Consider the following 15,446-nt stretch of genomic DNA (forward strand, 5'->3'; position numbering starts at 1 on the left):
ATTATAGCAAAGTAAGATAGTCCATCTTCTGTAGTTTCAATACGGTGGACATCTGGAGAGACAAGTGTTGGGCTGTTCCAATTCTCAGCAAATAGCTCTTCTCATTTCCTAAGTCCTTAGCAATTCTCTTACCGAGGAATAGGAGAGAGGTACTGCATGTGCATGGAACACACCCCATGTTTCCATCATTTCAGGGTTAACAAACATGCAGGTGGTGACGTCATGTCTCTTGATCTCTAATCTGGAACCAAACCTGCTCTGGAGCAGATTACGTTCACATCTTAAATTACCATGGTGATTTACAAGTGATATAAATCACTTCTTATAAATTTACAAGAAGTGAACCACATTAGTACAGAAAAAGTTACCTGGATAAGCCAGAAGCCGGTTTTGTTGTAAAGACCTCTGGCCAGGAGCAGGTCATGTGTTCAGCATAAGTTGTGATTTAGCCAGGTAAAAAGAAGCGATTCACTTTCATGACAAAACTGACAAGGCCACATATCTTGCCAACTGTGCATAGTAAACCGCTTCGGTGAATGATAAAAGATTAAATATGCTGCTACTCAAGAATCTAAAGAATATTAAGAGTTTCACTTCCTGGTGAATAAGGGAAAAAACAAATGTTACGACATGTACACCTGCTTTCTACGTATTAGCATGCTTCAGTTTCTTTTGCGTGTGCAACATAATGACAGCCTTGAAAGATAGAACAGCTATAGATTCTTCCTAACCAAACAGCCCTAGTTTAATCTGTTCTCTTCAGATGTAATCAGGAGTCACGGTATACAGACTGGAATGTTTGGAGCATGAGTCAGCACCGGAGGATTTCACAACAACCACAGCTGCAAATGTTCAAGTCTTTTTAAATACAAGTCCAGATTCTAGGCAGCAATTTTGCAGAAGTTTAGTAATGAACAGAAGTTTAATGTTGATCTAGAACCTTTTATTTGAAACTAAACCACTGAAAAAAAAAAAAAAACCATTCACAATGATTTAACAGCCATCTCTTTTCCTTATTAAAAATCCACTATCGAAACATAAAAAACCTTCACTGACTCAACTCACAGTCTAAATGTCTAAGAGGTGTTTCAGCTCATCAAGGACAGAGAGAAATGAAGACAGATGGGTTGAAATGGCACTTGATTCATTCTGGTATATGGACTCACCGATGTGACCCAACACAACATGCATACAGACTTTGTTTAAACAGTAAGACCCCATGAGAACAGCACCAGTTCACCTGCAAAATACCACATAAGCCCCTCTACAAGAAAGAATTTAACACTTTGAGCCTGATATTAAAATTTACAAACGCATGACATAAAATGTTATAAATCACCCACTATTTACATCAAGAAAACATTTTACCCAAGTTTTTCCTAAATGGCAGCAATTTAAAGTAGAATTCAAGTGAAGCATTGCTTCTTAAACATAAATGATAATATTTCAGATTTTCTTTATGGCAGAGAAAGGCAAAAAGGCAGGAAAGACATCCGGCTTCATCTAAATCAGTCTTCATTTGTAGCTTAGTAGCATCTCATCTCTACACTGGCACCAAAAGGAAACTAATGAGAGGTTCATTTATGCTTCTTAAAGCCCTTTCCCTGTATCCCTTGCACCAATGGTAGCAGTATTTTGGCCCTTTGGTCACTGCTGTTGGGTCAATACAGTTTATTCTTCACCAGGCTAATAATCACAAATAGTTATAGCTGATTACTTTTATTGACGACGTGTTCATCGTGCCATTATGTGTTCGCATGGATCCGCTTTCATTCAGCCTCATATTCAGGTGGGTGTAGAGTTCTACCACAGATCCAGATTTTCAGTATTGGCAAAGCTAGGGTCTTTGCGGAGCATCCAGTATGTCCCATTGTACAGCCACACCTCTCTGCCAGCTTCATCCACCGATTTTCTGGGAAAACAGACCAATTAGTGACATGCAACACATTCAACCTGGAAATATTAATAAGCCTAAATAAATAAAAATACATAGAGTGTTCTAAGAGTCTGTATTTTCCCACAGAAATCTAAACAATGTGACATTTATAATCACATCCAAGAACCTCTTCTGTTGACAGCATCAACAGTGAGGCAGCCAATCACCACAAAACAAACAAAAAACAGAACAAGCTGCTTAGGCATCAAACATTTTTATTTAAGCTGGATGGTTAAATATAGAAGCAGCTGAGTTTTTTTTTTTGGTAAATGGGTGCCCCTCCCCCTCCTTTTAAATTGTTTATTTTTTTCTGCCATCATGTTTATTATTTAGTGCTTTAAATACCAGCTTTTACCACCATTATTGGTTGGACAGTGTAATCTCTTCCTGTCTTGTGGTCTTTGTTACATTCAAAATAATATCCAAGTACTCCCATATTAAAAGGCATGCGCTTGAGCAAACCCCACATCTTGTAACTGAGATTAGAAAATGACATTTATACACACATTTCGTACAGAAAAAGGCTGATACTGAGGAAAAGGACACCAGATGTGTTGCTGCTTGAATTATTAACTAGACTTTTGACAGTCTACCACCACAAAAACAGAGCGAGGCAACGAGAAAAGCTTCTCACCTGAAGAACCTGGGGATGTGTTCCTCCCCTTTCTTGGCCATTTCTTTCCTCCTTTCCCTTTGCTTCTCCTCCACCTCGTCCTTCCTTTTATCTGCTTCTGCTATTTTTCCCTCCTCCAGGAGCCTGATAGAGCAGACAAGAGTAAGGAATTGGAGCGCACAGAAGATGGTGCAGAAATTTCCGTCAGTCTACCATAATTTAAATTAAACAAGATCTTGGATACCTCTGGTCTGGTCTGAAACGTGTGTCTGTAGGTGGAAGGACAGCCTTCAATTCTGAAGTCAGTTCATTAAGTTCCCTGGCATAACTTGAGAAGCCATAGAACTGGACATAGTCATCAGGCTGTACATCTGTATAGAAAAGGATATCGTGGATATTTAAAGATCTTTCGTCTAAAACTTGAACATTGTTGCCAAAACTCAGCGTTTGTGTATAAAGTAGATTAGCTTAATCATTTGTGGAAGAGATCAATGAGTCAGTCTTGGCTCGGGTTGAAGGTGGTCTTTACATGAATCATATCAAGGATTGGAGTAATTTGTGAGGGATTTGAGCGTTGAACAGTGTTACTCACTGGGTTTCCAGATACATTTTGGTGTAGGTAGAGTATCACAGAAAATGCCTTCATGCCAGAGACCACCGAAACGATGAATCACTGACCCAGCCTGGTCCAGAACCACACCCTGCACCTCATTCTTACTGCTGTCCGAGCTCCAGTAGCGGGACTGGGATGAAAAGATGAAGGTACTTAGCACAATTTCAATGCATTACATGGACCTCTGGCTAAATTAGAAAAAATATGCATGTGCGCATGTCCTTACCTTGACAAAAGTAATCTTGCAGGTGCACACGTCACTCTTTGTGTTTCTGATGATCACCTCACCATAGTGCTCCAAAGAGCGTTGCTGACTCAAGACATTGTGGATACATGTAACGGCCTTATTCCATTCATAGTGATCACCATATCTAAACAAAAAACAAACACATTATACTGTGATCATTGCGAAATGAAATTGAAACAGTTTTTAATGTAGATGATTCGTACAGGCTCAAAGTGTATATGGATTTTTAGAAATGCTGGTGCCTTGTGACAGCAAACTGCAAACCAGCCATCCTTTGCTTTAGTCTATCTTGTTTACTTTTTACTAACACTTATAATATTGTCACGTCTGTGTCAGCATTTGTATCAAAAGCCTCAAGATAGTCTTAAAGGTCTCCCACTCATCCGATCAATCTTCTAGCCTGTTTGCATTTCTCCTTTTTATCTGGAGAAATCACGCCTTTGAAAAATTAAGCCAACATGCAAGTACCAGAAACTGTACTTCCTTCAATGGACAGTTTGGTTAAATTGCCCAGCTTTGCAGCAACAATGGGCCAGTTATTTAAATATATATAAAAAAAATCATCACCTGGGTAGGGTAACATTAACCAGTCCAGAAGAGATGATCTCCACAGACTTGCCCCAAAACTTGTACTTCCATCTCTGATCTGAGAGCAGAGGTAAAGAAGGGAAAGCTGCAGTGTTAGGTCTTACTGCTGTATATCTGGGACCTGCTTAAGAAACCAAAAAAAAAACAAAAACAACACACCTTGCCAGAAAGTGAAGTTTTCCGACTCTGCATGGCAAGCAGAGATGGGTGGATGGTGGCTGACCTGAAAACAAGACAATACAGCATTAAAGTCTGTTCTAAAACACCAATAAGCCAAATCATTATGTCTTCAGGTTACCTGTTCACTAATGTATTGGAATCCCTTGTCTTCTCTGTAATTCTCATACGTTTCACCCAGGACAGGGTTGAAGGGTTTGTAACGATTCCTCCAGGATGCCCAGGCATAACCAGAGATGGAGAATGCTGCTACATAAACCTAAAAACAAACAAGACAAAAACACCTTTTTTCGCAAATCCTCAACAAGCCTTACACCAAATTCAACTTGATTTGACTCCCAGCGGGTCAGAAATCATAAGCAATCCCAACACACCATCCTCTCATATGGATCATCAATGTTGCTGGCAATGTCCAGCAGCTCAGAGTACTCCAGTTCTTCACTGAGCCTCTGCAGCAACGAGAGTGGCTCATTGAGAGCAACTGGCATAGACACTCTGGACAGATCCTTGCCAATGTTGTTGTAGAGGATGGTCATAATGCCAATGTGACTGTTGTCTGCGCAGGGGGCAGGCAGGGTAGTGCGACGACCTGCATGGTAACACCACAAAACAACGTAACATATTAAACAAAATGGATGATTAAAATTACAAAAACACACAACATGAGATAAACCTGGTCAACTCTAACCAAGAATAATCACAATGTCCACATGTTCCAGGCCTCACTGGTGGTGCTTCCAAAACCCTTTATAGCAGCAGTCCTCAACCCCCGGGCCACGGACTAGTACCGGTCTGTGAGTTGTTTGCTACCGGGCCGCAAGAGTTGAGGCTTGGGTATGAAATTTATGGTTTTCAGGGTTTTAATCGTTATTTTTTAACTCGGTTTCCCTGGGTCTTTCCCTGTGTGTTATGAATAAATCTTTTTTTTTTTTGGTACCGGTACTGGTTTTATTTTGTTGTATTTATCCACGACATCTTAAAGGCCGGTCCGTGAAAATGTTGTTGGACATAAACCGGTCCGTGGAGCAAAAAAGGTTGGGGACCACTCTTTTATAGCATGCTTCAAGATTCTTAAGATCCTTATGAAATTACAGGCCATACATGGTTAGAAATGTTAAAGGTCTCCCAAATAACAATTAAATAGTCTGGTATGGAAACTGCCACGCATCAACATGCAGAGCCCTCCGGAGGATTATTGGCAGCTCTCTACCCAGTCTACAGGACATTTACACTTCATGCTGCATTTGTAAAGCCACTAGCATCATGGCTGACCCGCATCACCTCTCCCACCAACTGTTTACTCCTCCTCCATCCGGAAGATGACTCTGCAGCATCAGCAACAGGTCAGCGAGATTGTGCAATAGCTTCCCACCCCCCCCCCAAGCTGTATGGCGCTGCCTTCCTCTGCACTGGACTCATCTCCACACACTACTTGGACTACATAACACTCTTCTGTCACTTCCAACACTTGCACTATTCTGTGTTTCAATGTTCGACTCTGTGTACTCTTGTATTTATTCATTCTCACTCTTTTCTATTTGTTATTGTATTCTATTCAAGTACAATACAATACTGTTGTACTTATTCGAAGTTTATCTTCGAAGTGTGTGTGTGTGTGTGTGTGTGTGTGTGTGTGTGTGTGTGTGTGTGTGTGTGTGTGTGTGTGTGTGTATATATTGTAGAGTTTATTGTCAAACCAACAAAGCTCTACTGGACTAAACATAATTGAGATAGGTTTTGGAGTCATGTTTAGCACCAGTTACAGCAGAAACTCATATTAGCCCAGCTAAGCTCATGGCTGTCCTGCTGCCCTTTTCCATGTGCAAGTGCCATATGGGACATAGAATTCAAGTTGCTTCAGCCTGTATATGGCTGCTGCTGCAAGCCGCTTTGCAAAGCATGCTCATCCGAGCTGAAACCTAAGTGGTTTTGACAAAGCTACAGTTTGGTTCCAAATGTATACAGGCTACTTCATGTCTGAATTTTGTGTGAATCAGAAGCACTATTAGCAGCCATATCTGTCCTAGTGTTATCATTCCTTTCATATTAGCAGTTACCATATTGAAATATAAATTTCCAGGTTTGCTCAACAGAAGATGACGTTACCAGTATCAGGAGGCACTGGGCGTGGCTTGTGACTTGCGCTGTTCAAACTTTCTCTGTAGTTAAGAGTAGCAGCAGCTATGGAGGACAGAGGAAACAATGACTTGATGTTTTTGTTTCGTGTTAACCTTTGTTGTGGCACAGAAAATCGTGCAGTCGTGATTTATTTGAAGGTAAACACTCACAATGTCCTTCTTCAGGCTCCGATGTGGTAGTGGTGGTGATGTCACTCAGGCCCGATTCATCAGAAGCCTCAGCCTCTGACGAAGTCTCGCACACTATTACCTCGCTGGCATCAAAATACTCTGCCATGGAATCTGCCACTGAAGGTGGACGGTTACTGTGACGACTTAAGGAAGGTGTTCTCTGTAAGGATGAAACATGGTTCCAGCTATAGTTTGACCATTTAAGTCCAATAAACAAGTCTACCTGTAGGGTGTGCGAAGTGAAATCAACAGTGAATTTCCAACAGGTGCTACCCACACAACTTGCTCTGTAAGAATTGTAGGTGCAGCTGTCCCAACTGTGAATAACAGCAGCACCACCACCCACATCACCAGACTGTAAATCATTCCATGTTTTCCTTTTTTGACCAAAGTTTCCCACAATCTTATAGCTTCAGTCAGATAAAATTTCTTCATGATCTTGAGCTAGAATTCAATGTAAATCAGGATGATCAGCAAATTAGTGACACCAGAAAATAAATAAATAAATAAATAATGCTACACACATACACTACACACCTGGTCTGGACGGACAGTGCAGAACGATTCTTCAGAAGAGTCAGAGGACAGGGAAAGTGAATGGACTTTGGTCAGATGGGACTGTATATCAAGCTGCATGCGCGCAGGCACACACGCACACACGCACACACAAGCCATCCAGGAGAAGTGCAGAAGAAACACAGGATCAAAAATGCATGCAGCGAATATCACGCACACTCCAAAGCACAAACACAGCAGAGGTGAGGCAAATATTACTTGTTGCCAAGTGCAGCTGCTCTCCAGTACAGGAAATACCAGCACAATCAAACTGAATTATGGATAATATCTTAGCAAGGACTGAAAGCTTTTTAGTGGGCCAGGTAGGACATTAGTAAATGTTTTAACTTAGTACAGGTTAGGAAAGGTCCCTTCAGACATTTAGTATTTCTGAATTACACCCACCCTCTTGCAAAAAAGAAAAAAAAAAAAAAAAAAGATCTATATCAATCAACTCTTCCTAGGACAACTTCATTTATCTACCCTTTAAACTCAGTAACTTATGGTTAGTAAACAACTCTAAAGCAATTTTGAACAAGAGGGTGAAAGTCTCACCAGTTTCCAGTAGAGTGCTATAACAGTAAATAAACAGGGTAATAACATACATTTATTAACCATGGGATATGTTCATCACTGTGAATATCAGTTGATAGCCAGTTGCCAAGCAACTATTAACAAAATAAAGCCCAAAGTCACAGCTGCTGATGTTCAAACATGCAGTCACATGCACCATGGTAAGAAGCCAAGAGAAAAGCAAGAAGTGTTGCATAAACACAGTCAGGCTGACAGCAGGAGCCAACAAGTCCCTGACCTGACTGCTTTGTTTCAGTATGCGACAATCTTTTTATATGCATATTTGTGTGTGAAAAGAAAGGAATACTTGAGGTGTGTTCCTTTAAGTTCCACCTGTATTAACTTGTGCCCGTCTTACCTGAAAACAGCCCAAACCTGCTCAACAGTATCACTCAGGGCTGGGCCCATTGTTGCCGTTTGCAGGGCTACACTAAGATTTAGAGTGTTGGAAGGACACTAACTGGGGTATGGTGAAGGATCTAGTCTGTGTTTTTATCTGGTTTAGGACATCAAGAATTAGAAGTCAGGTTAAGTTTGTTTCCACATAGGCCATAAGTATCCATGTTTGTATACCCATGTGTACGTTACCTCAGACAATGTGCTACAGATGGTAGCGAGCTGCTGTGAGGTGTTCTGCCGCATGTCTGGGCCGGTCCAGGCTTGCCTCAGTCTCTCGCGCTCCAAGGTCAAAACCTCATGAATGGACTTCAGAGAACTGTGAACTGCAACACAGCAAAAGCGTAAGTGATAGACGAGGATTTTCACACTCTCAGCAATATGTCAAGATAGGGAAAAAAGACAATGCTAATGCAGAGAGCTTCAGACTTAGCCAAGTGGCGGCAAGGCCATACCTCTCTGAGAAGAAGTGCAGATCTCCTGGTGGAGCTTCTTAGCTTCAGGTGAGGTGACTTGAGGATTGGACAGCTGAGAGTAGACGTAGTTTGGAATGGACTGAACAGAAGTGGAATTTGTGCTCAGGTGACTGGAAGTGAACTGCTGGAGATGGAGAGAAAAGGAAAAGAGTCACAGAATTGTAGAGGCTAAACAGTGGAGAGCTGTCTGATGGTACTGTAACAAGACATTAAGTAACAAATTCCTACCATTCCCCCCATGGCCTCAGCACGAGACAGAGTCCTGGAGTGACCCGGCATTCGCCCATTCTTTTTCTTGGGTTTTTCCAGGGAGAGATTCTAAACACAGAAGTACAAAATTATAGCTTCCTTTTCCAGACCATTTTCTTTTGCAGCTTAGGGTGGAGCAATTCTGAAGCTGAGAATGAAATCCCAACAGCATCATATCACAGTTCCATCCTCCAGTTTATATATGGTGCTGTTAAGGCTAATCTGGCATATAGTTGGTTAAGATAGTGAATGACCTGGAAATATTTTTCAGAATGAGCGATTATGGGTGTATTTTGTTTTAATTTCTTTTTGCATTTCCTAAAGAAAAACTAAACTAAAGTGTTACAGCCTTTCTACTGGCCTTTCAGATTTTTGCTTCAATTAAACATCAAACTTTGTGTGAAATTACTTCCCCCCCCCCGGTTGTAAAATATTCTTTGACAAGTGACACACATTTGCATTTAGGACCAGCATACTTGCCTGCATGCTGATTCGCATCTCCAGGTCTGTGTTAGTGATAGGGTAGCCTCCTTCCAGCCAATTCAGTCTCTGGATAAGTTGAGCCAGTTCTGTCAGATCTGCCTGACAACGAGCCAGTTCTGATAGGCAGTGGGTTAAAGGTCACAGTTCAGAAATGGAACAAAGAGACAGGCACACCTACTGATCAATTCATTGTTAAATATGGAGGACCTATGATCAAGAATCAGGCCTCCCTTTCTGGCGCCATCTCTAATGCAGCTCTCACCATTGGAGGTTGCATCTATGTCGTGGGTCTGCTGCAGCCAAGCTGATACCTTGCTGGTCACACCTGGTTGACTGGCAACGGCTGGGGCAGGACTTGCCATCTCTGGATGGTACACTGATGCAGAGCTGGCGTAGTGAGGAATCTGCAGGATCATATATCAAGGTTAAAAAAAAAAAAAAAAAAAAAAAAAAAAAAAAGCACTTTCACAACAATTACAGTATCTGTAGGCAACTGCCGTTTTTCAGACTACAGTGATCATGGATTACGTAAATACCATATTCTGTATTTTTTGATAGTCAGCTGTCTAAAGTATAATCATCCAAATTATTAATATTCAAACATTTGTTGGTCGCAAAAATGTTGACCAGTCTATCTGCGATTCTCCATTTGATTGGATTCCTATAGCACAAACTAAATTTCCTTTCAGCTGTGGACAGTTTACTGGAGCAGGAAGTTATACTGACTGTTCCTCTGCTTTGCTGAGAGAAAGCCGGGAGAGTGCTCTGGCCCAAAGAAAGCGCATGAAGCACACCACGATGGACACTCATGGCCTCATTTTTTCTGAACACACGATGGGCACACAGCTTGGTCAACCAGATGTAGAAAATGTCGTGACTTTTTGCCTAGAGAGAAGAGAATTTATTTAATTTGGATACATCTGATCTAGCCACAGTAAACACTTGAATCATCCTGGAACCAATAAGTTACCTTGAGGTGATACAGGTTGTCTCCAGCATCCAGGTCTATGCGTTTGGTCTTCTTATTCACAGACATGACAGCCATGCTGATGTCCAGAGAGCCATGCAGCTTCCCTCTTTGAATCTAAACACAATGGCAGAGGACATTTAACACTTTATTCTTCATCAGAGCGAATCATTGTTGTTTGATGTTTTTGTGTTGGACTTACATCTTGCTGGGTCTTTGAGTACTTGAGAATGCCTTTCTCCAACAGAAAGTACCTCTAAAAAGAGAGTTTGGCAAATTAGTTGTTGATAAAAATCTTCACTGTTCAACCCTGCAGGATTTACTACAGTTTCACCGAGAAACTGGAAAAGCAAAATAGTTTAAATTCTCTCACTTTGTGCCAGCCTTTGAGTGGATATTTTCTCCTTTTCATCAAGTAGCCCTCACAGATCCCAGGAATACTGAGATCTCCAGATGACCCTGGAACCAAGCCCCTGTCAACATGCTGCAAGTCATCCACTACCTCCCAGTGACGAGACTGATAGAGACAGAAAGCACTTTAAAATTACATTCATGAAAACACAGCTTTTAGTTTCAGGTGTCAGTCAACATGTAGAGGAATTCTGTGATATGGATTGCAAGAAGAGGCAGAAATGGAGGAAATCTCTGTAAGCCCATTTGTGCCAAGGGGGATACAGTTTTATCTTTTACTTCACAATATAATTTGTGTCTTTTTTTTCCTTTTTACCTGTTTTGAGTGCTTGCCAGAACCTGTGCTGCTGCTCCGTGAGTGGCCAGGTCTGAAAGTGCTTGCTGGGGATTTGTCAAGGCCACTAATCACTGACTGGCTGCTACTGAGAGGGGGTGGACAAACCTGAGGGTCCATTGGTGCAATGTAATGAGAGTAGCGTTGCATGGAGAGAAATAACCTTCAACCCAAGTTGTTTCTCATTGCAATGTACACAGTGCTGGGGGAGACAAGAAAAAGCTTCATGACAAGTCAAAAAGATAACATACAAATGTACAAACATCACAGTCACAGTCAAAGCAAAATTAAAGCCGAGTTAGCAAGGTGGATAACAGGAATGACACAAGCAGATTTTTAAAAACCTTCTTCTAAAAGAAACAAATGTATCCACAGACATCCAACTTTCAACTTTTAAAGTAATATGTTTAAGAACAAAAGAAGCCTGGGTGAAACGTTCCATTAAAAGCCACAATTCTAGTTTGTCCAAGAGGTACAAGTGGTCCTTTTACAGTACAAAAAAAACCAAATCTGCAGTCTCATTGTTTGTCTAATCTGCAGGCATAAGGCAAGATTTTATCTGTGTCTGTAATGATGTCACCATTAAGTTCCTGACTTTAGCAACATTAAAGTCAGGAACTGAGAAGATAGAATTGTCTCACCAAATGTAAAAAAAAAAAAAAAAAAACCCAGACATTTTAAAACCATTTTAGAACTTTAATCTTAGATTGGCTCGTAAAATTTAATGTGGATTAAGGATTAAGACAAATTACTTGTTATGAACATAGAGGTGACAAATTAAAGGTATTATGAACCCTTCAACCATATACTCAGACCATCTGGTAGCCCTTACGCTATGGGGAGCATTTTCCTCCAATAGTCCGTGTCCATGATTTCCCTCAAAGGTAAGGGCACCTACAATCAAAAGCAGGACTTTCCTGTAGGGGAAAGGAATGACCGCTAAAGGGACTTTGGGAGTTTTATTTAACTGCCATGTTTGTGAGTGTGTGTGATATCATACTTCCTGCCACTGAAATCACAAGGTAATGAAAGAAGTCTAGAACTTACTAGACTGTTAAGTCAAGCAGGTAGACAATGAAATGCATAATTAAAAAGAATCAGTCATATGGTCCACTGAGCCAACAGTGGTTCTTCCTGCTCGACTTGGAGGGGAAGTCGGAAGACCCTTACACCCAGTTCCAACACTTACATTTGTTTTTCCTCATTCAGACAGATCAGCTTACATGAGGAAGAATCACTGACAAAATTCCAGTCTGAAATTCCAAGAAGCCTAACCAGAGACTGGTGTCCGTTTGTTGCTTAAGGCATGCAGCTTAAAGCACATAATCTGTACTTAAAGGAAATTTGGATTTGCATGTGACTGCATGTTTTGTCTTCAGGTTTGGAACAGTTGCACCTTTACCTTCTCTCTCTGTGGAATATTAACCACATGTTAATCTTAATGTCCTACTTAGGGACAACTACAACTATAGAGAATGTGATCAATGCCTGACACAATCTACTTAGTTTACAGATGATTCAGGTCTGACTTTCAGTATATGGACAGGAAAACCTCCATCAAAACTAAAACTAACTACTAACTTATCATGGCTTACATTTGGGTGATATGACAGCAAATACAGGATTGTATATATTAAACAAAGATATAAAAGTTTATCCATACAATCAACAACAAACAGTAAAACAGTAAACAACTACATCAACAGTAATACTTGTGACTATGTATCTATGTAGAACGCACATAAAAGTCATATAAAACAGTGGGAAGGCACAGAGACAAAATAGTAAATGAAACACACCTGTGTTGGACTGACAAGCTGCAGCAGCAGGACTCCACAGACAGTTCCTTATACCTTCTCCCAGAAACAATTGTAGAGTTGTAATATGTCTTCTGTGGAGAAAAATCACAGCACAGAGACTTTCCTAGGGTGTTCCTTCACTGTGTGAACTCCCTGCTCTTGTCCTCTGAGTTAAACAAAAAGCAATACCACACCTGACTGATGATGTGCTTGTTAGACTGGTGTAAATCAAAGCCAGTGGGTATCTGGGCGGGGCTGAAAGCTAAGGAACATGACCTGACCAAACAGGCCTTCCAACTTTGTCATCTCAAAGATGGCATGCGTTAGAACAGATTTGCAGTCAACAGATATGCCAAAGTCTTGAGTTACTTTCAGTAATCAGTTCTGACCTACAAAGGTCTTAAAGAGAGTAATGAGCTGACTATTCTGTCCGGTATCAGAGTGGTTTTCTGAAAGTAACCTGCTGAAAATGTGAATGTGAATGTTTACATCAGTGAGAAAGTCATTTTCCTTTAATGTCTGTGTGGGTTCTCAGTCTACCAGGTACCATGGTAGCCTTTTTCACACCTTGGATGGAAGGTGACTCTTCAAGAAACTTAAAGAAGTCCAGTTGCTTTCTTCCAAGCTTCTTCGCATGCATATACACACACGCAGACACACATGCACACATATTTTGCTGCCGCAAACTACTCAGTAAATCTGAAACAAAAAGGAACCCCCTGCAGGCTTGGCTTCAGGATTAAAGCTAGAATTACATTTAGGTTTGGTACTCTGTTGTAATAGTCAAATGTAGAGTTAAGGGGGCCATACGATTATGAGTAATTGATTCATTTTTATCACTGAATGCCCTCACAAAGATAGGTAAACAGTGTTTTATGTGCTTGTAAGTGTGTGTGTCTCCCCCTGTACACAGAGTGAGGAAGACAGCAATAACTCCATCTTACAACTGTGGTCTACATACACTCATCATGGACTTGGATATCATGGTATTTGGCGGTTATAGATGATTTCTTTGAACTGTTCTTTTTAACAAGATTTGAGTGCAAAGCTTTGACTTTATTTTTGATTTTCTATAAGATACATACAAGGTCAAAAATGTAGGAATAAGCTTAAAGACACTGGTACAAAAATAAAGGAAGACATAGAAAACACAGATCTTAAAGGGAAAAAATCCTGCTGGGTATATATTACTGAAATGGGCTGAGTAATGTGTTAGGAATCAAAGGATGCCATATTATTTGATGGAAATGAACATTATTGGCTTACAGGGGACTAGAAATACACCTCAAAAATCAAAGTGAAAAGATGTGGCAGATTAGTCCATTTTGCTGAAATTTCATTGGTGCAGCTCAAAATGGTACTTTGTATGGCCACTATGTGCTTTTAAGCATGCCTGACAATATTGTGGCATGCTCCTAATGAGATAACAGATTATATCCTGCTAGATCTTCTCCCAAATCTGGACCAAGACTGTCTGAGGTGGAAAGTTACAGACAAAATAACATTCTCCATAGCTTCTCCACACTCTATCCAAGCACACTGCACCAGTGCTGGGCCTGCCATTTCTGGTATTCTCTGACAAATGCCAGTTTGGCTCCATAGTGTTGGGCAGTAAGGACAGGGCCCACTAGATTTGTGTAAATTTGACAAACTGAACGCATTCTGTACTGTACAGGAGACACGGCACGAGATTGATTGACAATGGGCTACAGCCATTGTTGGGGCCTTGGATCTCTTCCTTGGAGTCTGTTTCTGACTCTTTGGTCAGAGATATTCCCACCATTTGCCTGCTGGATTTCATTTTGCAGTGGTCAGGGAGTACTCATCCTGTTCCTCCTTGCTCAAACTTCTACAACCCTGTCCAGCTCTCCTAGAGTAGCTGCCTGTCTCCTGTAATCCCCTGCATGCTCTTGAGTCTGTGCTGGGAGACACTGTAATGGTAAGGGAATACAGTGGTCCCTCGCTATAATGCGGTTCACCTTTCGCGGCCTCGCTGTTTCACAGATTTCTTTTGTGCAATTTTGCATGCATTTTTTTTTAACAGCGCATTGTGTTCTGCATCCTGATTGGCTGTAGCCCATTGTCAATCAATCTCGTGCCGTGTCTCCTGTACAGTACAGAATGAGATTCAGTTTGTCAATGTTGGGTTTGTCTGGCACAGACCCACCGCTGGAATGAGACAATTCTACTACAACAGCAAAAAGCATTCAACACCAAGCAGAGCTCTTTGTTTGATCTCGTGCATGAGGGAGAGAACTGTGACGAGCGCCGTTCCTTCCGCTAGAACCCCAGTCACTCTCGTCTGCTCCCTCATAACACTGTTCTTTATTGTGGTTACATGACTATGCAAAAGTTCATTAACATATGACGTCTTACACAGGCATACATGTAAACAAAGAGTACCTTGTCTGTGTGTCGTGCAGGTATGTGTGTGTGTGTGTGTGTGTGTGGGGGGGGTCAAGATGTGACCCTGTGAATGACTCCCCAAAACTGGTGCTAGGAGTCCAGCGGTCCACCTAAACAAAAGGCACTTATACTTAAACAGATACAGAGTAGGTGTCCTCCTATACCATAAATCAGTAAGAGAAGGTACGACCTCTCTCATGACTTTAAGATGTGTGTATATGCCAGAGTGCTCCGGGAGGCACACAGAGTCTTTGCAGACTGCTAAGGATCAGACATCCTATCAATATGCAATCGATTATATAACTCGATTATAT

The 15,446-nt window shown here is 41.1% G+C and overlaps 1 protein-coding gene across 3 annotated transcripts; it reads right to left on the bottom strand.

Moving 5' to 3' along the window:
- Positions 1 to 888: 888 nt before the first annotated feature.
- Positions 889 to 12,944, bottom strand: LOC100693665 (oxysterol-binding protein-related protein 7). 3 transcript variants are annotated; one of them, XM_019355254.2, is made up of 23 exons: positions 12,727 to 12,944; positions 10,910 to 11,129; positions 10,556 to 10,699; positions 10,385 to 10,438; positions 10,186 to 10,299; positions 9,942 to 10,100; positions 9,478 to 9,619; positions 9,213 to 9,331; positions 8,712 to 8,801; positions 8,463 to 8,604; positions 8,200 to 8,333; positions 7,021 to 7,113; positions 6,463 to 6,643; positions 6,281 to 6,355; positions 4,549 to 4,763; positions 4,296 to 4,433; positions 4,157 to 4,220; positions 3,977 to 4,055; positions 3,389 to 3,533; positions 3,142 to 3,292; positions 2,794 to 2,920; positions 2,571 to 2,693; positions 889 to 1,912 (listed from the first exon to the last, which is right to left on the bottom strand). In XM_019355254.2, the coding sequence occupies exons 2-23, from the start codon at positions 11,075 to 11,077 to the stop codon at positions 1,804 to 1,806; spliced, it is 2,766 nt and encodes a 921-aa protein (XP_019210799.1). In that variant the 5' UTR covers positions 11,078 to 11,129; positions 12,727 to 12,944; the 3' UTR covers positions 889 to 1,803. The 3 variants fall into 3 exon arrangements, with proteins under 3 accessions (XP_019210799.1, XP_005465923.1, XP_005465925.1); XM_005465866.4 differs by having other exon boundaries at positions 8,463 to 8,607; positions 12,727 to 12,943; XM_005465868.4 differs by lacking the exon at positions 7,021 to 7,113 and having other exon boundaries at positions 8,463 to 8,607; positions 12,727 to 12,943.
- Positions 12,945 to 15,446: the final 2,502 nt, after the last annotated feature.

This window comes from Oreochromis niloticus, linkage group LG4 (genome assembly GCF_001858045.2).
Source record: "Oreochromis niloticus isolate F11D_XX linkage group LG4, O_niloticus_UMD_NMBU, whole genome shotgun sequence".
Lineage (NCBI taxonomy): Eukaryota > Metazoa > Chordata > Actinopteri > Cichliformes > Cichlidae > Oreochromis > Oreochromis niloticus.

Bases quoted from the DNA above. Each gene is read 5' to 3' on its own strand.
- LOC100693665 (XM_005465866.4), bottom strand. From the start codon at position 11,077: ATGCAACGCTACTCTCATTACATTGCACCAATGGACCCTCAGGTTTGT. The intron at 10,300-10,384 runs GTAAGTCCAACA...CATTGTGTTTAG, and splicing joins ACTCAAAGACCCAGCAAGAT to ATTCAAAGAGGGAAGCTGCA. The intron at 3,534-3,976 runs GTGATGATTTTT...TTTTTTGTTTAG, and splicing joins GTTAATGTTACCCTACCCAG to ATATGGTGATCACTATGAAT.